General features: G+C 47.5%; 10 protein-coding genes across 10 annotated transcripts; 5 read left to right on the top strand and 5 right to left on the bottom strand.

The window, feature by feature from the left end:
- The first annotated feature begins 1 nt into the window (after window position 1).
- Window positions 2-2896, top strand: BDV38DRAFT_263780 (putative ubiquitin C-terminal hydrolase Ubp8). The gene is made up of 7 exons (XM_032056222.1): window positions 2-578; window positions 637-873; window positions 925-1032; window positions 1086-1414; window positions 1470-1895; window positions 1948-2151; window positions 2232-2896. Exons 1-7 carry the CDS (start codon window positions 527-529, stop codon window positions 2346-2348), a joined length of 1473 nt encoding a protein of 490 aa, XP_031907742.1. The 5' UTR covers window positions 2-526; the 3' UTR covers window positions 2349-2896.
- On the bottom strand, window positions 2847-3924 carry BDV38DRAFT_263783 (40S ribosomal protein uS14). The gene is made up of 5 exons (XM_032056223.1): window positions 3791-3924; window positions 3688-3711; window positions 3520-3562; window positions 3395-3451; window positions 2847-3219 (listed from the first exon to the last, which is right to left on the bottom strand). Exons 1-5 carry the CDS (start codon window positions 3826-3828, stop codon window positions 3211-3213), a joined length of 171 nt encoding a protein of 56 aa, XP_031907743.1. The 5' UTR covers window positions 3829-3924; the 3' UTR covers window positions 2847-3210.
- Window positions 3925-4750: 826 nt separating this feature from the next.
- On the bottom strand, window positions 4751-5735 carry BDV38DRAFT_288471 (uncharacterized protein; the record flags this gene model as incomplete). The annotated part of the gene is made up of 2 exons (XM_032061042.1): window positions 4751-5493; window positions 5549-5735. The coding sequence occupies 2 exons, from the start codon at window positions 5733-5735 to the stop codon at window positions 4751-4753; spliced, it is 930 nt and encodes a 309-aa protein (XP_031907744.1).
- BDV38DRAFT_14033 (alpha/beta hydrolase) lies at window positions 5692-7170 on the top strand. The gene is made up of 2 exons (XM_032051413.1): window positions 5692-6903; window positions 6988-7170. Exon 1 carries the CDS (start codon window positions 5844-5846, stop codon window positions 6693-6695), a length of 852 nt encoding a protein of 283 aa, XP_031907745.1. The 5' UTR covers window positions 5692-5843; the 3' UTR covers window positions 6696-6903; window positions 6988-7170.
- A 2732-nt stretch (window positions 7171-9902) lies between these two features.
- Window positions 9903-10273, bottom strand: BDV38DRAFT_14078 (uncharacterized protein). The gene has a single exon (XM_032051429.1). It carries the CDS (start codon window positions 10189-10191, stop codon window positions 10006-10008), a length of 186 nt encoding a protein of 61 aa, XP_031907746.1. The 5' UTR covers window positions 10192-10273; the 3' UTR covers window positions 9903-10005.
- Window positions 10274-11592: 1319 nt separating this feature from the next.
- Window positions 11593-14256, top strand: BDV38DRAFT_14127 (Ytp1 family protein). The gene is made up of 4 exons (XM_032051439.1): window positions 11593-12049; window positions 12114-12760; window positions 12822-13523; window positions 13575-14256. The coding sequence occupies exons 1-4, from the start codon at window positions 11788-11790 to the stop codon at window positions 13752-13754; spliced, it is 1791 nt and encodes a 596-aa protein (XP_031907747.1). The 5' UTR covers window positions 11593-11787; the 3' UTR covers window positions 13755-14256.
- A 528-nt stretch (window positions 14257-14784) lies between these two features.
- Window positions 14785-16265, top strand: BDV38DRAFT_263800 (dienelactone hydrolase family protein). The gene is made up of 3 exons (XM_032056224.1): window positions 14785-14801; window positions 14857-14954; window positions 15022-16265. The coding sequence occupies exons 2-3, from the start codon at window positions 14867-14869 to the stop codon at window positions 15732-15734; spliced, it is 801 nt and encodes a 266-aa protein (XP_031907748.1). The 5' UTR covers window positions 14785-14801; window positions 14857-14866; the 3' UTR covers window positions 15735-16265.
- Window positions 16266-16722: 457 nt separating this feature from the next.
- BDV38DRAFT_275759 (GPI-anchor transamidase subunit GAA1) lies at window positions 16723-20367 on the top strand (the record flags this gene model as incomplete). The annotated part of the gene is made up of 10 exons (XM_032058081.1): window positions 16723-16915; window positions 16987-17124; window positions 17188-17269; window positions 17324-17389; window positions 17446-17567; window positions 17625-17828; window positions 18298-18592; window positions 18657-18895; window positions 18949-19835; window positions 19888-20367. The coding sequence occupies 10 exons, from the start codon at window positions 16723-16725 to the stop codon at window positions 20365-20367; spliced, it is 2706 nt and encodes a 901-aa protein (XP_031907749.1).
- A 144-nt stretch (window positions 20368-20511) lies between these two features.
- BDV38DRAFT_288477 (uncharacterized protein) lies at window positions 20512-21072 on the bottom strand (the record flags this gene model as incomplete). The annotated part of the gene is made up of 1 exon (XM_032061043.1): window positions 20512-21072. The coding sequence occupies one exon, from the start codon at window positions 21070-21072 to the stop codon at window positions 20512-20514; it is 561 nt and encodes a 186-aa protein (XP_031907750.1).
- BDV38DRAFT_263811 (proteasome regulatory particle lid subunit RPN9) lies at window positions 20654-22892 on the bottom strand. The gene is made up of 3 exons (XM_032056225.1): window positions 22332-22892; window positions 22029-22264; window positions 20654-21971 (listed from the first exon to the last, which is right to left on the bottom strand). The coding sequence occupies exons 1-3, from the start codon at window positions 22597-22599 to the stop codon at window positions 21330-21332; spliced, it is 1146 nt and encodes a 381-aa protein (XP_031907751.1). The 5' UTR covers window positions 22600-22892; the 3' UTR covers window positions 20654-21329.
- Window positions 22893-23251: the final 359 nt, after the last annotated feature.

The raw sequence follows: 23251 nt of genomic DNA on the forward strand, positions 1-23251 counted from the left end.
CAATCGCCATTCCGAGATCTCAGCGCAACTATTCCCTAGACTCGTACTCGGGCTGATTGATATCAGATATATATAATATATCGTTTGTTCGGGGCCTCTTGATTAGCCTAGAGACAGAAACCCGGTGTTACGGAGTTAAGGGACCTTACTTATCTGGGGTAGCGTTCGGGACGGAGCCGACGGCGGAACACAGAAAGTGGCCGCGCAGACCATTTGCGGTCACCACATCCAATCCAGACATTCTCTAATCGCTGCAGTTCAAGGTCTTTCTTTGTTGGGAGCAGGCCTCCGAGAACCATGATGCTGATGTGATACAGCCAAGGTACTTGACGGCGTTTCAATCCATGGATTTCCATTGTGTCTGCAGGTGAACCCAACGTCACTCTCTTCCATCTATGCGAAGGATCCCTTGGCACCCACTGTGATATATCTACAATCGTTCTTCGGTGTCGCGGGCGTATCCTTGGCCGCACAGCTCTTTTAATACTCCTGCTACAACATATAATCCCCTTAACCCCACTTCGCAATGGCTAGCGTAGCTTGTGTGTCTCTCCTCTCCGAAGCGGAGTTTGGTTGCGGTATGCGCTCACCCTGGAAGCTCCTAGAACTTGTCTTTAATGCTAACTTGTCTGGAAGAGCATCTTACGGCGCAGCTTTCCCAGGACGGAGGTGCGGGTGACCAGTTTAAAGCATCATTCATCAAGACACATAATGCTTTAGCTCCTCGCTCCAAATCTGGGGAGTCGGCTACTACCCAGAAAGGCCTACGCACAACCAGCTTTCTAAAACCAAAGTACATGTGCCTGACCTGCTCCGACTCATTCATGAATGGTGACCGAAAGGCCCATACAGAAAGGACTGGCCATCAATTCTGTGAGTAGGTCAAACTTGTGACCAGAGCCCATTGGCTGACCGTTACCTCAGACATGGAATCAAGAAGTCGCACGCTATTCTGCCAGGGGTGTGGAGACTTCGTTTATGATAACGGCCTGGAAAGACTGAGATCATCAACGCCAGAAAGCACGCTAAAACGTATGCATGCCATCCTGCCCTTGAGATCTCACCCATAGCTAAATTCTATCTAGTTGCTCAAAAACGTCGATTTAGCGAAAGCTCGACGGACGAGCTATACGTCAGGAGCAATGCAAACAAGCGCTCTTGTGCAAAGCAAGGTGTCAGAGGGCTGTTCAACCTTGGACAAACATGCTATTTGAATGTTATTCTCCAGACACTCCTTCATGACCCCATCCTCAACACTTACTTTCTAGGAAGCGGGCATCAATCCCACGACTGCACTAATTCTGATTGTATAGCGTGTGCTGTTGCAGAAGCATTTGCGGACTTCAATAGCAGTGATAAGGCAGAAGGGTTTGCAGCCCTGAACCTCCTTTTGGCCTCTTGGCGTGCAAGCTCTGTACGTCATCGTCCTTTTAAATGCTATATGGATATCAACTAATCGACTCTGGCAGGCCTTAGCGGGATATCAGCAACAAGATGCCCATGAATACTACCAGTTTCTTGTCGACAAACTACACTCTAGCACTGACGGACACCACGAGAACCACGAAAAAGGCTGCCCTTGCTTTTTCCACAAGACATTTTACGGCAAGCTCCGAAGTAGTGTAACATGTGACAAGTGTGGAAATGTCACTCGTACGGACGATCCCATGGTGGATCTAAGTTTGGATGTCCAAGTGCAGGCGAAGAAGCGCGCCATGGGTGGTGCTGGGGCCTCGTCCACGCCCACGCTGAGCGGATGTTTGGAAAGCTTCACATCCCCTGAAAAACTTATGGCAGGCGTCTACAACTGCAGCGGCTGTGGGGGAAACGCTCAAAAGGCGACGAAGCAACTACGTATTAAGAAATTGCCGGCAATTCTATGTATGCAACTAAAGGTAAGTCACTACATCGAGCCTCTCACCAAACTCTTAACTGATTTTATTGAAGCGCTATGAACATACATTCTCGGTCTCCGAGAAGCTAGAAGGCCGCATAGACTTCCCACTGTCTATCAACATGCTCCCGTACACGACCAACCCCAACTCCCGCGTGGATAAATCGAGGTATATTTATGACCTCTCATCTGCCGTGGTTCATAAAGGAAAGCTGGACGCAGGACATTACTATGTCTACTGCCGGCAGGGTGATGAGGTTTGTTTTCCATCTACCGTGACTTGTCACCATGCGTAAACAAGCAGCTGTGAAGTGTGGGCCATCGCTAACATGAACAGTGGATACTCTTCAACGATGACCAAGTCACATCTGTGACAGAGGCTGATGTCCTCAGTGCCGATGCATATCTTCTTTTTTACAACCTTCGGTCCTTGGCCGGTGCTCCGTCGCAGTAGGAGGGCGTACATTCACCACATTGTAATGTGGATTGATTGCTCATTGCATGCTTCTTTAGCGGCTAGGAGTCCATGGGCATGGGTTTATATCATTGTTTGCAATATACATCTGTATCACTTAGGTCACTGTAGTAGCATCGACCTATAGAAGACTAAGCCGTTGCATGACAAGAGTCATTTGTCTTGAAGAGACATAGCGCTTAACACTCAACTGCTTTAGTACTAGTACTCATTAGTGTCTATAGTTACATGTTGACAATTACATATTTCACCCAAGGGTTCACCGGACACTTTCTTCTACAAGTATAGGCGACATCCAGGCTATTCAAGGGAAATCATGACGTCCGATCATTAAAGCAATTCGATCTGAGTCCCTACGTCCAGTAATCTATCATCTCTCGGTATAGCAAGGGACGCCGGTGTTTTCTTTAACTTGACACCGATCATGATTGTACACACACAGTTCTACCGAGATCATTACGGGCACTACAAACCAACATCGCAGTGCGAACAGCATATGCTCATTAAATCTTTCAGTCATCGACCAGCGCGTCTGGAGTGGTGGAGGAAGAAAGAGATCAAGAGAGCCCAGATAATGAATTCCAGAAAAGTTCCTCGTTTCAATTCATGTATGAATTGGGAGAAAAGAAAAAAGGGTTCGACATGACACCTCTTAAATAATTGTCAACACCGGCATCCGTGCATGATTTTCCTCCAACAACTTTTATTATTCCATATCTGTTTCCCCGTCGGAATCCCAAGCGAATCGAATCGGTGTCCTTTCCGCTATTTTCCAAGGTTGTTACCGAGCGCCGAGGACGTAACGAATTTCGTGACCAGGAATTTCCAGTTGATATTTGATTTAACGGTACTGTAGTTTGGTAAAACATATGAGTTAGTGATCGAGTTCTTTCTTTCTCCACCTGCACTCCCCAGCTCAACGTGTTCCTTTTTCTTTTTCTTCTGTTTCCAAGTATCTTTTCTTTCATCGTGGTTGCTGGGTTGTGGGTGGTATAATATTCAATCGCGAAGGCCATGTCACGAACCTTGTAGAAACCGATGTCCTGAGACTTCTCACGGAAGCACTGACGGCAGATGTTCATCTATAACCCCATATCAGTTTCATACATCCCAACACATTTCTTTCGGAGATTCGATATATTCCACATACACCGTACTTGCGGATAAGACCAGCGCGGTGGGTGCAAACGCGGCTAAATCGTAAAAGAAACCACAATCAGTCCCAAACTGTTCCATCACCCATTTCAACCAACACTGTAGAACCCGAAGTTCCCATCGTCGTCTAGAGGAAGGGGAGTGGTTTCAAGCCTTCACATACCATCCACGGGAGCCCTTGCCGTAACTATATCGCAAAAAGAACCACCATTAGTCAAAACGTCTCTATATCGTCAAAATTCACGGAGAAAGCGGGGAGTCCTTACGTGCGAGGACGGCTGTACCACACGGACTCGTGAGTCATCTTGAATTGATTCGACGGCGAGGAAAACCTGGCGGGTTGACGGTGTTTGGGCAGGCGGTTTGTCGTCGCTGGGCGGTTGTGGTTGAACGGGAGAACGAATGTTAGGGTTGGAAAATCCGTTGTGTGCTTTCTCTGTTCCCGATTCGGACCAGCTCGCTTGAGCGGCGCTAAACTTTGTTGGGCTGGGCTGCGGGTTAGGATATTATGGTCATGTGATGGTCCTGTCTTGCTGTGTTGGGTTTAGTGCATGTTGTTTATCGGGTGTCTGGGGATCGGCGGGCGTAATGTTTCTCCTTCTCCGCTGTCTACTATGTAAGTTATGTACTTTACTTTTATTAATTAACTAACTATGCGAGATCTGCCAGGTGAGAATCACAGCAATCCTTGACTGGAAGATGCGTGGCTGGTATCCAAAGTATTGGGCATACGTGGAAGCACTGGATACAGTTACACACCTAGTGATGGTTTTGACGATTCATAACAGCGGTGTACTGCATGGCCAAAAAGAATAGTATGTAGTGGATTCGATATTAAGTAAATGGTATGGCTGATTGGTAGATACCAAACATTGTTCTGAATATTACTATATGAAAGGAAAAGTCAACGCAAATGAGAAAGACAAGCCAATCGAAAGTATGACAAGGAGTTTCTGAGTTATTCACTGGAGTCGCTTTGATTGCGAAAGCACATTTATTGGGGTCAGACTATGAGGCTGTTTGATGAGAAACTCACGAGTTGGATAAACATGGTAACTAGGTCCTATAGCTTCAGCTATTGTTAAGCCGGACTTGCAGTACCTATATGTGGAGTGGATACAGGAGTTATTGTTAAATTGCAACTTTACAATGACAAGACAAAGATAAGCGGAGCGGTGCCATGCAGCAATTGCTAGAGGGAACGGGCATATTGAATAGGTTCAGATTCAAATATGCCCACCCTCCCTTAGATACTCATCAATATCATGAATCCCATAGCCGCTTTCCACATCATCACCATCCTCATCCTCATCCTCATCACCCGAAGAATCAACAGCCGTCACCTTCTGCCCATTCACATCCTCCACCCAAGTCCAATAACTATCATCATATGGAATCAAACCAGGCTTCCTAACACCCGGATATCGGCCCTCAAACCCCACCGTATCAAACGAATACGAAAACGGCCAAACTCCACTAATCTTCAAACGGACCCAGCCCACATTATAGGGCTCGTGCCTGTACCCCTTATCAGGAAAATAGCGATCAATCAAGATCACATATCCGACCTCTGTAGTAAACCAATTTTTAGTTTCAAGGGAGGGCTCTGGGCTCGCCAGAATAGATTGAATGGCATGGTTATCAACCATTAAGCAAAAGGTTGACCGTGGTATGCTACCATGATTGTACACTCGATGTCGTTCTACCCAGTTTTGGAACAGTTGCCGGACTTTAGCGGGTGAAGCCCCCCTTAACAATTCCTCATCATCAACAATGACGTTCTTACAGCACTCCCAGACGATCTCGGCTGGCTCAGGATGATCATCATATCTTATAGTGCAGTGGATATAGCGATGGAGTTTGGCAAGGGCATGGTTCCAGTCCTCGTCGGAGCCGTATATTGTCCGGTAGATGAAATATCCCCACGGCCAACCTTGGCACCAGTGTGTAGAGTCCTTGAGGAACCGCCCTGCGAGAGTTTAGCCCCGCCATGGTTGATTTTCAAGGCGATCATAGAGTTCCACTATCCCAAGCTTGGTCTGGCGAAAAGTCAGATGAACTCCATGGTTCAGACCAGAATTTGTGGTAGAAGAATCCGTTGTACGAATCAGGTGACGATGGTCTAGTTTGGTCCGAAATTGTGCACGGAGACGAAGATCTGCTGGTTTGGATTCTGCGCTTTTCAAGAAGAGTGCTTGGGACTAAAGTCATGACATCGAATCCACAGGCGGGGTAACCTACGGCAACTACCGTAGTACCCGGCTGAGTGAATTATGCGGTCGTAGCTCAGGCCATGTTGATATACTACATATCAAAACAATGAGATTTCCTGAGCCTCACATTTGCTTACCGAAAAATTCGCATACGCACACAGTCATCTTGCTTCATGGCCGCGGGAGTAATGGACCTGAATTCGCCGAGGAGCTCTTCTCCTCCATGACCTCCAATGGCCACAGTTTGGCCTCATGCCTCCCGAGCTGGCGTTGGGTATTTCCCACTTCTCGCGATCGTTGGAGTGATAGATTCCAGGAAGAAATGTGTGCCTGGTTTGATGCATACTCCTTGGATGACATCCATGAACGACAAGATTTGCAGATTGCCGGTTTGAGGGAGTCGGTCACCCACATCTTGGGCATCCTAAACCACGAAATAGGAATCCTCGGTGGGAACACCAGCCATGTCTACCTTGGAGGTATCAGTCAGGGGATGGCAACCGCCATCTGGACATTGTTCTGTGGCACCAACCAGATCCATCAGCCGCTTGGTGGCTTTGTGGGGTTTTGCGGCTGGTTGCCATTTGCACGGCAGGTAGAAGATCTTGTTCGAGGATCACAGGAAAGTCGTGCTGTCGACGCTTCCAGCAAACAACTGATACAACGATCGGTAGCTGGTTTCTTTCTCAATACTATCTCTGGTTCCGAGATATCGCAGACAACTGAAACCATCGACGCTTCGATCTTATCAACGCCTGTATTTCTGAGCCACGGAAGCGACGATGTGTGGGTGCCCGTGGACCTGGGTCGACAAGCAGCTCGAGTCTTACAGCAGATACAATTCCCTGTTCAGTGGCATGAGTTCGCTGGGGCAGAAGGTGACGGCCATTGGGTCAAAGAGCCCCAGGGGCTTGATCAGATTCTTCACTTTCTCAAGGAATGCTGCAGTCATACTTAGGCAAGACGCCACTTGTGCGACGAGACATGCTACACGGTCCTCATAGACATAAGAGGACGAAATGATACCACTGCCATATGTCAGTGATACAAGAAGCCTGCAGAGATGTAACACGTTATGTTCCGGCATTCCGGGCCACTTGGGATAGCTTCGAGGGTTAGGTTTAACCTTCAATCATCATGCCAGCGTTACTATACTGGTAGTATCAATGAAGGCTGCAGTTAGAACAGATCCTGTATGGGAAAAAATGATGCGCTTTGTAGAATCCCACAATGCCACATGGGAGACTAACTACAATTCGAAAATGAAAGCAACTTCCCGTCCTAGTCTCCAAATGGCGAGCTTCATTTCGAGACTACTCCGTAGTAATTAGTAAACAGCACATGCATACAAAAACGAACGCTCGATTCCACTTCCACAATCTTCTAGATCCCATCCACCAACGGACCCATAAAAAACCCCACTTACATAAGAAAACTGCCCTAACTAACTAGCGTCTCTCCTAGTCCGCAAAGCACGCACCTGAATATTAGTACACATTAAGTAAACAACGATCCGTGGAAGGACCGGCTATCCATCCGTAAGGGAATAAATTGACCACTCTGATTGGTGGGGAAGCATTGACGATCTCGGAGATTGGCCCTCACGAGTCACAACACGACGAGCGTCAGGTGCCGGATTTCCGATGCGATTACTCGGAAGAGTAAAAATTCTCCAGCGATGGGAGGATACTGGAGAAGGGAGTTCGCTCCGTTCGGGATTGTCACGGATCAGATCGAAGACGGCTTGTGACAAATTTACCAGTCATTGTGCCGTTTACCTTTCATGTACATAGTTAAATCCTTTTGAGGAGATGTCAGCCCACCCTACATAGTACTTTTCCTGGGGGATACGTCATGGGGCTGAGATACGTTCATTGCCCAATATGTCAATACTATCTGCGGAGTGAGGTCCCTGTGTCTTACAGATAAGACGCAAGGAATTAAGTAGGCCGGAATCGATACATCATGCGTTTTTGTTGACTAAAGACATCGGCCTTCCTTGGAACGGACGGCCAGGCATTCGGGTACTGGATACGGTTAGGGTTTATGGTTTTTACAGGTTACAGGGCAGGTAGCGCCCGTCCAGCTCCAATAACCTAAAAGGGATGGTCTTCGGATTCCCAATTTAAGATCATCCTAGTATGTAGTTATCAGGGCTAGTTAACTAGTAGTTAGTAGTTAACTCATCACTCCCGATTATGTAAGATATCACCGACAAGACTTCACGAGCTGCTATGACTGTACCCCCGGATGATAGCAATTATAAAAGATAAAGCTTTCAAAAGCCGTGGTCTTATGATTTTGCTAAGAGGATATAAACAGTTAGGTTTCCCGTTACCACGCTCGACCGTTCATTATCGCCAAGCCCATACCCTTTAATTTATTAGTCGAGATAGTGGGTCTTGGAGTCGCTAACAGCACGGACAATTTCTGTGATGTATGTATGTATGCATGTTTCCTATGTATAAGCCCATCACAACTATGGCTTCAATTTTCAATAGTCGATCGTGGCGTGCTTTGTCCAGCTCTGTACCTGGTGCAATATGTACTAGTAATTCCCTTCTGTCCGTCAGTGATGTCCAGGGGTTGTCGCCAAGCAGGAACTGCCTTAAGAGTACCAAGTCCTCGAGGGAACGTTCAGGAACGAAAGAGATCAAGATGAATAATGATGACAAGGATCAAGGTGAAAATGACTAATAGAGTGGAGCGAATGAGTCATACCACTCGAGCGGAAAAGTATAAGCGAAAGACAACGAAGAAGTGTAAATTATAAAAAAAAAAAAAGAATAATAAATAAAATAATAATAAAAGCTCCAGAACCATTTGAAAAACACGAACTTGTAATTCCGAAGGGAAAAAAAAGATGTGTGCCCCCGATGGGAAAGTGCGTGTGTATACGATGTGGTACCGAGTACAGATGGACTGATTTAATCTACTGCTGACAGAGTATGTTATGGTGTTTTTTTTTTTTTTTTTTTGCTGTTCGGGGTTCATACGGAAGACCGCGGATGCAGGTGAGTACTTGATCCGTTCCAACCAAGAACCAGCCAGCCAGCCAAGACAGGATCGTCGGTTGGGTTGTCAGATGAGAATACACGGTCACAGGGCAGGCAATGATTAATGAGCCCGTCCATGTCAACGTGCGAGACCCACTTAGTGACTTGGTGGATCACCATTCCCATCCGAAGAATGAATGTATTGATGACCACACCTGCACTGGTAAAAGATCGACGCTTGATTGTAATCCTTTGTACGGAATGCTTACTAGTACTTCCGTCCTCCGTATCGCCTTGTGGTTGTGTACTCCAGCCCTCACCATCTCATTTGTTGGCCGTCACATCTGTGGTGTTCTTGGCTACCTTTCGCGGGATAGAAATACGATCTGCTACATAGGCAGCGAGGATTATAGGATTATTCTATTATACCTAACAGGAACAACGTCCCGTCATTACCTCGAGCCCTCAGCCCCTCACTGACACCCAACTTAAAAAAAAACCCCATCCTCCTTTGAGTCTTTGAACGGTGCCTGTTATCGAAAATGAGAACAGCGGTGGGTTAATGAGACACCAACCTGCATTAGAGCGTCATACTACACCACCCATGGATACTTGGCTGTGAGATCAGACCATAAGGCTCTAACAAAACTAAGTATAATCCTCCAATACGGAAGCATTGTGAAGTGCCTCTCAGCTGGACCGATAACAAGTATGCTCCGGCTAAGTTTCCTGTTGCAAGAAGTGACACCTTCTATTATGTACGCGAGGGGCACGTTGTGATAATGGTATGTTGATTGATCTTCATGCAGAAGAGGGGTATACAAGTCTCGGTCCTAGTTTTTCAGGATACTTCATCAAGCGGTCTGACTGGTTGCCAGTCTGATCGTCATGTACCAAGAGAGTTCAATCATTAAGCTTGGTAAAAACATGAGATTGCATAAATTTGGGAAACGCATGGTCATCTGTGCTGTTGTTTGAGCGAAAAACATACGTGGGTAGGTGTAGAATATACCTACTCCGGGGTAGTGCTATGTCTTTCCTTAGTAGTAGCATGTCTTTCCCCATCCTTAGGGCACCCCCACAAAGCCCTGTATGCAAGAAAGGTGCATTGTCGCGCTTATGTTAGCTTGCATGTTATTTGGTCATTAGAAGGTAACGGCGGTGACTGATGACATTTTAGATAGGATCGTTTACTGTATTGTTTTCACTGCCTCACCGCACATCCTTGGGGGCCACAAAGATTAACAAACAGCGTTACGCTAGCAAATCAGGTCACTTGTGGTATGTACTCAGCCTTGTCCTCTCGAGATCAACTTGTTTATACGACATACCAGCTGCCTGACATGAGGGAGGAAAGTAAAAAGTAAGAAGAAAAAAAAAATTAATTTGAAAACAAAGATATAAAGATATAAATATGAAAACAAAGAAAATCCCGGGAGACAAGGTCACAACAATCATTGCCAGGCGACTGGTCCAAAGCTAGGATTGTTTATGTTATTGCTATTGACAATAACGACATTCTGACTCGGTAATTATATAGGTGTTTCACTGCTTTAACTTAGTTGCATATATGTTATCGAGTCCATTTGTTGGTTTCTTGTTCTTTGTTGACAGATTGTTTCTTATAAATTATAGTATTGTGTAAGACTATATTTAACATGGTTGTCTAGATAGACACCCGAGTAGTAGTGCCTAATCCATAGGCTACGGGCTCTAGGCCAGGCGCTAACCAGCCAGTACCTCGGGATGAGGTCATTTTTTTTCCCTTGTTCTTTTACAGCACAGTGGGAGGAAGCCGGTAGCTCCGAGTATCCGAGAGAGCCATGCCAAGCGCCTCCTTTTTCTTTTCCTTTTTTTTTTTTTTTTTTTTTTTTTTTTTTTATTTCGTTTTATTACAATTGACTTCGATACTCTGCAAACTATTATGGGGGCACTACCTTTTTTTTAGTTGTTTTTTAATTTTTTAATTTTTTTTTTTTTTTTTTTTTTTCCTCCCAATCATTACGGAGTACGTCGCGTCTGCTATTACTCCGTACATCCTTAATCCTTGGCCACTTCCAACAAAGTACGTATGGGAAATTGTCCATCAGCGCATCTGATTTCCGTGAAAGGCCTACAAAATACAAAACTTTGATGATCTTCTAGGTTGTATACTTCTGTAATTTACATCCGTATTTCCATTCTCTTTCCATTTTATTTTTATTTTTATTTTGAGAGGTCCAGACTTTAATTGCTATCAACCTAACCTACTTCGTCTACTATGACACCAACGGTTCCAAACCACTGGGAGGCAAGTCATAATGACGATGGATTCAGATCTTAGAGATGACGGTATATACTGCCTCATCTAGGCAGACAAATCAAACCGGAATGGAGTGTATCAACGAAATCATAAGAGTATCACCAAACACCGGGAAGATTATTATTACAAACTTGACACTACAAAAAATGAGAACATCGGACATCCATGTCCTTGTTAGCTCGGCGCCTAGCGTGAAGCGTGTTCCCAAAGACTCCACTTTCGGCACACGGAGCTTTGGGGAGCTTCAATCAATCAGTGACTTTTCTTGTTTCCACGGCCCTGTCGGCCTCGCTGCACCTTATCCCCGCCCGCTCCGAAAGAACCGCGAAAGCTCGAGAGAGACAGGCAATACTAGATCATGAATAAGAATTAAAAAGATTGGCACGGTCCTATGGTACCCGCTTCTATGGCTCACGGTGGTCTGGTTGGATTCCATATAATCCTGCTGCATTCTCCCTTCTGTTCCACCTCTCCCAGTCACCCTCCATAGTTCAGCCCTATACTCCCCTCTAGTGTGTGATTGCGCCTTCACGAGCTGGCGCACCACCCGCCCTTAAATCGAATCATACATAGTATCTATTGCCGGTAGCGGCCAGTGTCTACACAGCTCTTTACCTATAAAACAAAAATTTCCGAAGCTCTAGGGACCGAGATCGGGGGTTTCCGGGCCATCCGCTTTGCGACAAGATTCGCATTCAGCCGTCCTCGCCTTAGTGATCGCTTTATAATCTAATACTACAGATTTCGCAACCATGTGGCAGAAAGCTTCTCACGCCACGATCGCGGCTGCCTCTCTATTTGCTTCCCTTGCCAGTGCTATCCCGCATGGAGATGACCACGCGATGAATATGGACATGGGCATGGAGACGAACAGCACCCAGGCGCAGCCCGAATCGCATGCCGATACGAGCGACGACTCGCCCATGAGCTATTTTGCCTATGGAAAGCATTCGAGCACAATCATCGCTCACATAGGCCTGATGGTTCTTGCCTGGTGCTTCATCCTCCCTGTTGGTAAGAATTCGAGTCCTGCTTTCTATTTTCCATTGATTTTCAGCCACGACTGACAGATCCGTAGCGGTTATGTTTAGCGTTGCACGTTCTCGATTTGCACTTCCGTCGCAATTTCTTTTCCTGGTTTTCAACGCGTTGGGCTTGCTTCTGGGCATCATTTACAACAGTCAAACCCCTGATCTATACGAGAACAATGCTCATCACAAGATCGGGTGGATCGCGACATGGGTCATTAGCGCGCAGGTCATCATGTCGCTCATTTTTGCCTATGCTGGCAGAGGCGAGTCCGATGCGACTTCGTACGAGCGTGCTGCATTCCTTCCTGTGTCTACGGACGAGATGGCCGAAACCCCGACGCATCCGACCGGAATTCACCATGAGTATCGTTGGTCTAGAGAGAGCGGCCAGGAGACAGAGGTCAATTCCACTTCCCTCCACAGTCGCCCTAGTTCATCAACTTGCGCATCCCCCTCGGAGGAATATGATACATTTGACAAGCCCGAGGCCCAATTCCCAGAACAACCCGCTCAGAGTCGTGGTTGGCTGCGCAGCACCTTTGTGAACCGCTTTCTCGCGAGCCGTGTGCCCCGTATGGTCTCTAGTCGCGCCCTTCGGATACTCACCAGTATCTATTTGGTGATTGACCGAATCATCTTGCCTTTCGGTTTCATCGCTATCGCTACCGGTGCCGTAGCTTATGGTGGTATCATGGTAAGGAGCTGTGCGCATCAGTTGCTATGTGGGCATTGCTAATACATAAATGACACTACAGAGGGGGAGAGAAATCTTCAACGGTCTCGCACATTTCATCAAGGGAGGCATCTTCTTTTGGTATGGTTTGTTGACCCTGGGACGATTCATGGGCTGCTGGGCAGATCTCGGATGGGCTTGGAATGTCAAACCCTCGCGCGACATTGTTGGAAAGTGGAAAGCCAAGATCCCTACCGGTGAATTTACCGAGTCTTTTGTGATCTTCCTCTACGGTGCCAGCAACATGTTCCTCGAGCACCTCACCGGTTGGGGCGGCAAATGGACTGCGACAGATCTTGAGCATGTGTCCATCTCTATCATGTTCTTCGGTGGCGGCTTGTGTGGGATGCTTTTTGAATCTCAGCGCGTCAGGAGCTGGTTGAACAGCACTGTCCTGCAATACCCCTCGAACCTTCGCAGGCATGGCCCATCCGACACGGCTTGGCAGCTTCCCGACACTCAAGGCGTTTCTCTCAACCCAATGCCTGCCCTGGTGATTCTGCTTTTGGGTAGCATGATGGGATCCCACCACCAATCCAGCATGGTTTCCACTATGGTACACAAGCAGTGGGGTAACATGTTGGTTGGCTTCTCGTTTGCTAGATGTATGACCTATGTCATCATGTATCTCAAACCACCAACCTCTTATCTACCTTCCCGTCCCCCCACTGAGATTGTTGCCGCTTTCTGTTTGATCTCCGGTGGCTTGATTTTCATGTTGAGTGTAGGTGTTACCTGACTGATGAAAGCATTGAGTCATGCTAACTGTTCTTAGACCCGGAATGTAGTCGATGCCATCGAGTTCTACGAGCTCGATGCGATGTTTATCTTCACCGTTGGTATGGGAGTGACCGCCTTCATCATGGCTTGTGAGATCTTGGCTATTGCCATCAAGGCCTGGGCGGCCAAGAAGGAAACTCGTCCTCAGCTTCCTCCTTTCCAATTTCCGGCCTGAGTAGAAAGCTTTCCTGGGTTGAAGGGCACGCCTCGCCGTGTCGCTTTATGGGTGGAGGTGCGTGCCCTTCACACGGGACATGCCGGATAAGATTCTCTACCGAAATGGTTCTCTCGTCGCCCTATCGAAAACCAAGGAACTGAGAAAAGGGGTAAATGAGAACAAGAAAAAAAAAGAAACGGGAAACGGCAAAAGAGACATCGAACAGCCTTGTCTTGATTATTGCAGCGATATACCCCCTAAACTATTTGTTTTTGGCCTGGTGTCAGAGCTCAAGCTTACGAGTGACGGGCATATACCACTGATACCAGAGCTTTGTTCTATGATTTTTGACGTGCCCTTATGTTAATGAATGATATCCCTGATTGTTAATGTGGTGGAGGCTAATGACTGGTTTGGATCCTAATATACATTACATTGTTTATAATGAATGGTCTTAGTGGCCTGAGAATTATGAGTTACTTATATCTGCCCGTGGGTTGATTCCTGACTCTATGAACCACAATACATGTAGCTTCTTAATACTAATGGTACTGGAGCAGGTCTAGAAGGACCGCTGCATCCAATCTCATACAGCAGCAGGACAATCAGAGTGACCGCCTTGGGTCGGAGTTAGAAGTAAACCCCGAGCAAGAAAAGCTTAGCCCAGACACTGTTGGTTCCCGCTCTACTTGCCGGGCGGTCGGCAGATTTCCATTATGGTGGCGGTTACTAGTGACAGCGCTTGGCAGGGTTGTACGTACTGGACAGGTACATGCTTATATGCTTTCCATATACTGCGGATCTCGGTGAATTTTTAACTCATAGCTCGATAACACGGTGTGAATTACTTTTCGGCCCTTCAGTTGACATCTAACATGCTGAAGTTGGAGTAACGACTGGGAGAATGCAACTTATGTACATACCGTAGTTATTAATAATGCTGATGGGAAAGTGGGGGAGTGGAGGGGAACTAGAAAATGGGCATTATTTAAAGAGGGGCTGCGGTGTTCCCTCGGAGCTTCTTCACCCCGTAGTTTCGCAACTTTTATATATTTCGCCTGCATAGTAAGGAATTCCTCAAAGGCTTTTTGTTAACCATCATCTGATTCACCCACTTCAGAAATTCCAAAATGGCTTCTAACCCCCCTGGACCTTGCTGCGCTACTGGCTTCAAGCATGAAGGCAACCCAGTTGGTGAGATCAAGAAGGTCAACGGCAGTAAGTTATCTTGCATCCATACATTTTAAAAGTCATGGATGCGCAGGGTCTAATCAACTTTTCATAGTCGACACCTACATTGTCTACCCACAGAACAAGAGCACCGAGAAGGTTGTCGTCTTCCTGAGCGATATCTTCGGTATCTATGTCAACGCTCAGCTCCTCGCTGACGAGTTCGCCGCCAATGGATACACTTGTGTTATCCCCGACCTTTTCCAGGGAGACGCCATCAAGGTCAGCGACATGGAATCTGGAAAGGCCGACCTCCCCGCCTGGCTCCCCAACCACCAACCTAGCCACGTCGACCCCGTCGTCGAGTCTACTGTCAAGTACGTCCGCGAGGAATTGGGCGCTAAGCGTGTCGCCGGTGTTGGATACTGCTTCGGTGCCAAGTATGTCTGCCGCCACATGAAGGAGGGCAAGATCGACGTTGGTTTCAACGCCCACCCTTCCTTCGTCACCCACGAGGAACTCGGTGCTATCACTGGTCCTCTGTCCATCGCCGCTTCCGGTAAGTTGAATCCGTCTAGGGCTGTGGATACACATAGCTCTCCAGTATTAACGCACTCAATAATAGAAATCGATCATATCTTCACTACCCAACTCCGTCACGAGTCTGAGGAGACTCTGAAGAAGACTAACCAGCACTGGCAGATCAACCTGTTCAGCGGTGTTTCCCACGGTTTCGCTGTCCGCGCGGACCTGAGCAACAAGCACTTCAAGTTCGCCAAGGAGCAAGCTTTTTGTCAGGCTGTCAACTGGTTCAGACAGTACCTGTGAACTAAAAGCATAGAGATTGTTAATAACTAGCTTTTTGTATATATCGACTTCATGCTAACGAATTGATTTGAAGAATGGTATACTTTGAATATACGCATGTCTCGAAATACCTAGCTCTGTCATGAACATCTTGTAAACTCCACTGATTAAATAGTCCACATGCACTTTCGACGCAAGAAGACTACCAGTGCTACATTTGACGATGCCAAGGGGATCCAATGCTTTTTGTTTCTTCACTAAATTTATAGCTATGGTTGATGGTTCTATTATTAGTAGCGGATCGATAAGGTTGTTGTTCACTCCATAAACTTGGCTTCCAGGAAGGCTTTGTGAGATATGTGTAAAGCAGACCAAGTACTTGCGGCTTCTGCAGAATAGAAAGAGTCAAGACCTACAATTAATTCTATATAAATATACGCCTTAGGCACCATGTTGATCAGCCTTGTCCAGGCACGTGATCCTGGGGGATCCGCGCCGACAAAAGAACCGCCGGAAGAACAGGTGGAATAAGTGAGACTGTCGAGAGAAGGAAGCGCAAGAAGCTGCGCGTTTCGTTGCTCGCTCTTTGTCCTTGTCATTGAAGTTTCTAGCTTTCCTGCCGATTAGACCTTGTTTCCTCGCTCGCATCTGTTTTTCTCGACTGGGGCTTGTCAAGTCTTTAATCTCTCTGTCGTGTGTATTCTAGCGTCTGCGATCTGTGTTGTTGCCCCTGTGGTGGCATCGTTACAAATTACCCACGATACCTAATTACTCTGTACTCCTGCATTTGGCAAGACCTACGAATTACCATTACAATTTTACATTCAGGGCTTCCCATTGTCCTCGACCGCAGCGTTCGATCAGCGAATCCGGCCTACTCCGACCTTGAACTTTGGTGGATTGCCTCTGACGCTTGTCACCTAAGTTTTGCGCGCATTCCCGACGCAGTCAATTACTCTACCTGCGAAACACTACATATATTGGGTTGAACCTCTGTTGTGAAATCAATATGGCTACTCCTGCCGCGTTACCACCTCTCCCTTTTAACCCTGCGAGGGTACGGTCGTATCTTCTTCGTTTGCCTCTTTTTACACGACTTGTGGTGCTGGCAATTATCGTCTTTTGGCTTCTTGAGTTACAAACAGTATGGAGTGTGGTACAATGGGGTTCGTTGGCGCCGGATGAGATTGGTTTCGGCAGCAGTATGTACCCTTGTGTGCCTTGCTCCTGAAAGAGAAGATTAAGCCCATGTGTGGTTCTGACGCTATCATAGTGTATCGGCTCAATACCTATCCATTCATTCACAATGGCTTCTTCCATGCTTTTTTGAACTTGGTGGCGCTTACGCCATTGGTCGAGCGCTTTGAAGCCGAGCATGGCACGTTGACTGCTGTGGCTTTGTTCGTGGGGCGTAAGTTATATTCTGATTTCTGGATATTGAGACCAGGTGGGCTAACATTGACTGTCGATGTAGCGCTTTCTACATTCCCTGCAGGCCTCTACCTCCTGATCGAGAAGTTCCTTTTGCATAGGAACACCGCCGTAGTTGGCGCAAGGTGAGTGCTATATTCTTCGATCTTACGAGTAGACAGGGCTAATAGAGCTTCAAGCGTTTGGGTATTCCTCCTATTGGGCACCGAAGCTATCAAGACCTTCAAGTCCCACCCGTACTTTAGGTATATCCCTAGATGCGAAATCCCATACGTCCCACAATTCGCTAATATAAGCCTAGTCTTGGGAATTACAAGATCCCTACCTGGACATCACCCTTGTTTGCGTGCATAGTTGTTTCGATCCTTATGTCTAACACGAGCTTCCTTGGCCATTTATGCGCTATTCTCATCGGCTATTTGTGTGAGTATCGCGTTTCTGGTCTTACGATAGTCATTTATACTAATCCTTCTACACTAGTCGGCCTTGGGTACCTGAAGGTGTTCGTCCCTCCCGAGAAGATCCTGAGATGGATCGAAGGAAAACTGAACCTGTTGGGTCGGCTACCACACTATGTCTCTGTCGATCAAAAGACGTTTGGCCGATATGGTGTACTTCCCACAACAAATACAATGGGTGAGAGAGGGACTCCTATGAGCTATTTGGGATCGTCGCAGCGTCTGGGTCCCTGAGACCGTTGACTGTTAACACCGTGTCGGACTCCTATATTACAATTCTTGTGCATATTTAAGTATTATAGTAATCATCTGTTATAGTAGTCTTGTGAGGGTGATTTTTTTTTGGCTCATAAAATGCATTAGCGTTGTTTTTTGACATGGACATTAAGAGAGTTGTGCAGATGGTCTTTAGCGGCCGACGTAAATAAATTAAGGCGCTGCGGAGTGGACTCCCAGTGCCTTTGAAACTCCGCGGATACTACTACTACTACTAGTACTGCGACCAACTCCCCGAATGTCTTGATTCAATGGCGTTAAAATGTAAGTCGCTGCATGCTTGCAGCGTGCCAGTTAAGCTGCATCAGCTAGGCTCCGCTTCCACCAAGATCCTCCTCCCTCCTCTATTTGGCTTACCCCGGATTAATATTGCAAAGGACAACTCAGAGTAAACCAAGCTAATTGAAGACCAATGACAGCTGCAATCCGCAAATTGCGGAGTAATCCCCATTTCCTTTTCGTGCATTTACCGCACATCCTCTCGTTTCTATGCGTCCTCGCTGGAGTCATCTGGCTTCTCCTCCTCCCCCTCAACGACTACTCTCGTCGAACGTACATCTCCGAGAACGCGCTTCTCCCCGGCCAGGTCCATGCCTACTTCTCTGGCAGTGATCAGAACATCTTTCGCGGATACCGAAAGGAGCTAGAGGGGCTTCTACCCAATGGAGCTCCAGGGGAGGGTCCAGAAAGGAATGCTATTGAATTGACGCCGGAGTATGGTTACGGTCCTGCTTATGACGTCTACTTACTCTTTGTGCTAAACTGAGCTCTTTACTAGGATCTCGGGTAAGATACAGTCGGTTCTCAGAGCTTCCGGCTTGAAAGTCGCGACGCAGAAATATGAATACACTTCCGCGGGGATCACGCATCAGGGACAGAACGTCTATGCCATCATTCAAGCGCCGCGGGGCGATGCGACGGAGGCGATCGTACTGGTTACGGCTTGGAAGACAGCTGATGGAGAACTGAACCTGAATGGCGTTACCCTCGCACTGACGCTGGCAAGATACTTTAAACGTGGGTTGCTTTTGTTTTGCCTTATAAGAAGGGCCATAACTGATTGTTTCCAGGATGGTCTCTGTGGTCGAAAGACATCATATTCCTGATCACTCCTGACAGCAAATCGGGGACGCAAGCGTGGATCGATGCATACCATGACATGCAACCGCCCTCTGTTCAGCCGCTGCCGTTGAAGAGTGGTGCATTGCAGGGAGGTCTTGTGGTGGAATACCCCTTTGATCATCGGTTTGAATCGTTACATATTGTCTACGACGGTGTTAATGGCCAATTGCCGAACCTAGATTTGATCAATACTGCCGTGTCAATTGCTGGTGGTCAAATGGGTATCGGTGCCAATTTGCAGGAGATGTGGGACCACGATGATAGCTATGAAGCGCGTTTACAAACTATTCTGAGGGGCATGGCTAAGCAGGGTTTCGGGTACGCCACTGGAGCGCACAGTAGCTTCATGCCGTACCATATTGATGCTATCACACTGCAAACGAAAGGAGATGGCTGGCAAGATGAAATGGCCCTGGGCCGAACTGTGGAAAGTCTGTGTCGCAGCTTGAATAACCTCCTGGAACATTTGCATCAGAGTTTCTTCTTTTATCTGCTTATGCAGACCAACCGGTTTGTCAGTATCGGCACGTATCTACCCAGCGCGATGCTGATCGCTGGCAACTTCACAATCATGGCCATTGCCCTGTGGTTACGGACTGGCTACTACATGGACTTTAAGCCTAAGCCTTCGGTCAAGACAGATGCTGCCCAGGATGAAAAGGAACTAGCAGCAAGCTCCCAGGACAAGGGCAAATCGAAGGTGACAAATGTGGAACAAAACGGTGACGCCAACAGCATCATCGAACGACAGCTGGCGCTCCCACTCAGCTTTGTCGTCGGCCTACATCTGTTGGGCCTTGTCCCTCTCTTCATCTTCAACAATCTTTCTCACAAGGTCAGTCTCACCATTACATCATCACAGTCCTATATTCTCTGACAAAAACCAGTACTTCACAACCGCAACCTACACCTTCATTATAGCCGATCTCGTCCTTCCGTTAGTCCTCGCAGTCTTGCTTACCCAAGGCTTCACCCCCAAGCCCCAGCAATACCTTCTTATGAAATCCTTCTCCCTCCTCCTCCTTGGTCTCTTCCTTTCCACTCTGGCTACTCTGAACTTCTCCCTCTCATTCATGATCGGCTTGCTCTGCACTCCCCTCAGCTTCGTCAATCGCATCAGTCCTACCACCAGTGCACCTATCCGGTATGCACTTACCTTCATCGGACTCGTGCTCCTAAATCTTCTCTCGCCCCCTGTCGTCCTCCTCGGGGGCTGTTGGTATACCGGAGTATCAGTGGAGACCATTCTAACGCAAGCTGCGTTCGGATGGGACGTCTGGGGAATGTGGACACAGGTAGTAGTATGGTGTGTCTGGTGGCCAGCCTGGATGATTGGATGCGCCCTGTTGGGATTCTCCCTGTTTTGAAGAAGGTCCAATTGATTTACCATAAGTTCGACTCTATAGAAACCAGAGAAGAAACGAACACTGTAAATTAAACCTTTATATCATCCACCATACACACTCAAAGGGGAAAACTAGAAAAGAAAACCCCTAATAAAAGTAACAAACCTAACCAGAAGAACCAACCCGTCCAACAACCGCCAACATCTCAAAACCCTCCAACCCCCCCTCAACACCAACAACCCTCTCAACCCCAAACCCCCTCCCCTCAAAACACCCCACATAATCCCCCCAATCCGCCCTAGGGCCCAACCACAAAATCACCTCCACCACACCCCCCTCCCCAAACGTCTCAATATACCTCTCCACCAACTTCGGTTCCCGCGGATAGACAAACATCCACGCCTTTGCGCCGGGCACGCGCCAGGACAGGAGATCCCAGGTTCCCGTGACAACGTGCATGTCTTGTTCGGCGATGTAGCGGTTTACGGTAGGGTTTACTTCGACGCCTTCGATTTGGAGGGTTGGGTGGTTGTGGGTTAGGAGGGCTTCGAGGAGGCCGCTGCCGCTGCCGATTGAGAGAGTGTAGTTTGGTTTCTTGGGGAGGAGGGCTGCCAGGGTTTCGAGGAGGGGTGTGGAGAGTGAGAGGCAGCATGTTGGGAAGGCTTGCGGGGTGGTCGTTAGTTGGGTGGTGAGTCTTTGGAGGGTGGTTTCTGGGTCCTCTTCCATTGTTTTTCTTTTTTTGTGTTGGTTTGGTTTGGGTTGGGTTGTGGTGGGTTTGTTTTGTTTTGGGGATGATAGATGTATGGTTGAAGATAGAGATTTTGTGGAGGTGAAGAGGTCGGAGGTGAAAATTCTGCATGATTTCATACGTTATAATTATAAGTGTCAAGTCTAATATTCATTCGTACATATAACCCCAGGTGCTACTTTTGTAGTGCCCTTTTACGTTCAGAATATGACGAGGTACGACAATCGAATATAGCTCATGCAGCCCACACATCCTTGCCAACACCCTCGATCCAGTGACCCAATTGGTTGACGCCTGCGTCCCAGTCCTTCAGTCTATTCCGCATGCCTTCAATCTGGGTCATGTCCAGAACCTTTGGCTGGACCCAGTTGATCTGCGCGACTCCAGCCACCTGGTCAATGGCGCCCTTCAGCAGACCCAAAGACAGAGCCTTCATGATCAAATGTTCGATCTCCTCGGGCTTCACCTTCGTCTCGGAGGAGATGGCCGCGAAAGTCAGGTTCCGGTCATGCGGGGGTCTGCGGAAGACCATCTCCGTGAGGGCTGAGAGGGAGATCTTCTGGTAGAGGAAGAAACGATGTTGTTCTAGAAGCTGGTTCTTGGAGATGTTACCGGCCAGGACGTCATAGGCAGTGAGATCGCCGCGGTTGAAGGCGAAGAGGAGGTCGCGGAGCCAGCTGTGGGGGGTCTCGGTGAGGGAGTCCAAAATTGGATGAAGGAGTAGTTCACCAAAGTTGTAGATAGAGTCAGAGACGAGGGCGGCGACACTGAGATTGTATGCGCGAGAGACGCGCTCGGATTCGCTGATATCCTCTAGGTTGATACAGGCGAGGTAGAGGAGGGCGTTCTTATAGAATGAGGCGAATTCTTGTTTTTTCTAGTTATGCTCTGTTAGTCTATTTGGCGGTACATTCGACTTCTATGTGGCACATACATGGTAATAGTCAGCGTTGACTTTATAGAAGGAGGCGTGGACAACGGTCTCGACCGAGTCGAAGTTATCCAGGACCTTCTGACACGTTTCCAGGTCTTTCTGTGCTCCATCCAAGTCGTTGAGCCGTTGCTTGACATTGGCGACGTCCGCAAGGGCATAGATGTAGGCTTCTTGTGTGTCAGGCTTGTTCACCTTGTCGGCGAGGGATGTGAGGAAAGAGAGGCGTTCTTTGTCATCTGGTAGTTAATGATTTAGTACCACTATCTAGAGTTTCAGGCAAGGCGAAACGATTTCAAGGCATACCTGCACATTCTGTCGATGCCATCAACCCCAACGAGACGAATTTCAGCTGGTTGATCTTGTCGGCGAAGCTAAGCACAAAGGTCTTGAATATCGGTAACCGTTGAGGGGCGCTCTCTGGAAGGCGAAAGAATTCGATTAAGGAATCGGTAAGCTGGTGCCATAATTTCCGCTCCCAGTAGTCTTCGAAGGTGAGGAAGTAGGCCTGGCATTGTTCGGGAGCTTGCTGCAGCTGGTCCGCCAGGAAATCGGAGATCTTCTGGTTCTCCATCGCGGGGAGAGGTAGGGGCTGTGAAATGGAGTCGTGTGAATCAGATGGTGGATTACTAGCAAGTACCAGAGCTTGGCGCTGTCAATTAAGGTAGAGCAGGCGTGAGAACAAGGCCGTAAGACAATGAATAAGGTAGCAGCAGCTGATGACGATGGAAGAGTGGATGGAGAAGTGGAGCGAAGCTCACTCAAGGCGGTGTCTTTGCGCCGCCTGAGCACATGACATGGAAGGTAAGCCCTCAGGTACAAGAGTACATTTATTGCATAGTCCTATGTGATAGAGGTACAGGTTCGCCCATATTCCACTTTTTCACGGTATACAATTCTAGACATACGTAGTTTGACTCATAATGACTGAATACATAACTTTCATTGGTTGAACTATTCATAGAACTCTCCCAGCGTCGCGTACTACTGGAGAGCCGCGGTTTAGCGGTATAGAAGTATCCGATATGTCTCCGAAAGGGCCATACAGAGACCAACAAGAGACCACGAACCTTGCTGGAGTTTCCTTCTAGAGATCCACTGGTCAGCATAAATACGGCGTGTTTTCCTCTGTTCATTTTTCCTCTGTTCTTCAGTCTCCATCTCTCAACTCATTGAATTCTATTGATCAGTATCAAAGACCACTTCAGCATACCACTTTATCTAGA

The sequence above is a fragment of the Aspergillus pseudotamarii genome, assembly GCF_009193445.1.
Source record: "Aspergillus pseudotamarii strain CBS 117625 unplaced genomic scaffold BDV38scaffold_102, whole genome shotgun sequence".
Taxonomy (NCBI): domain Eukaryota; kingdom Fungi; phylum Ascomycota; class Eurotiomycetes; order Eurotiales; family Aspergillaceae; genus Aspergillus; species Aspergillus pseudotamarii.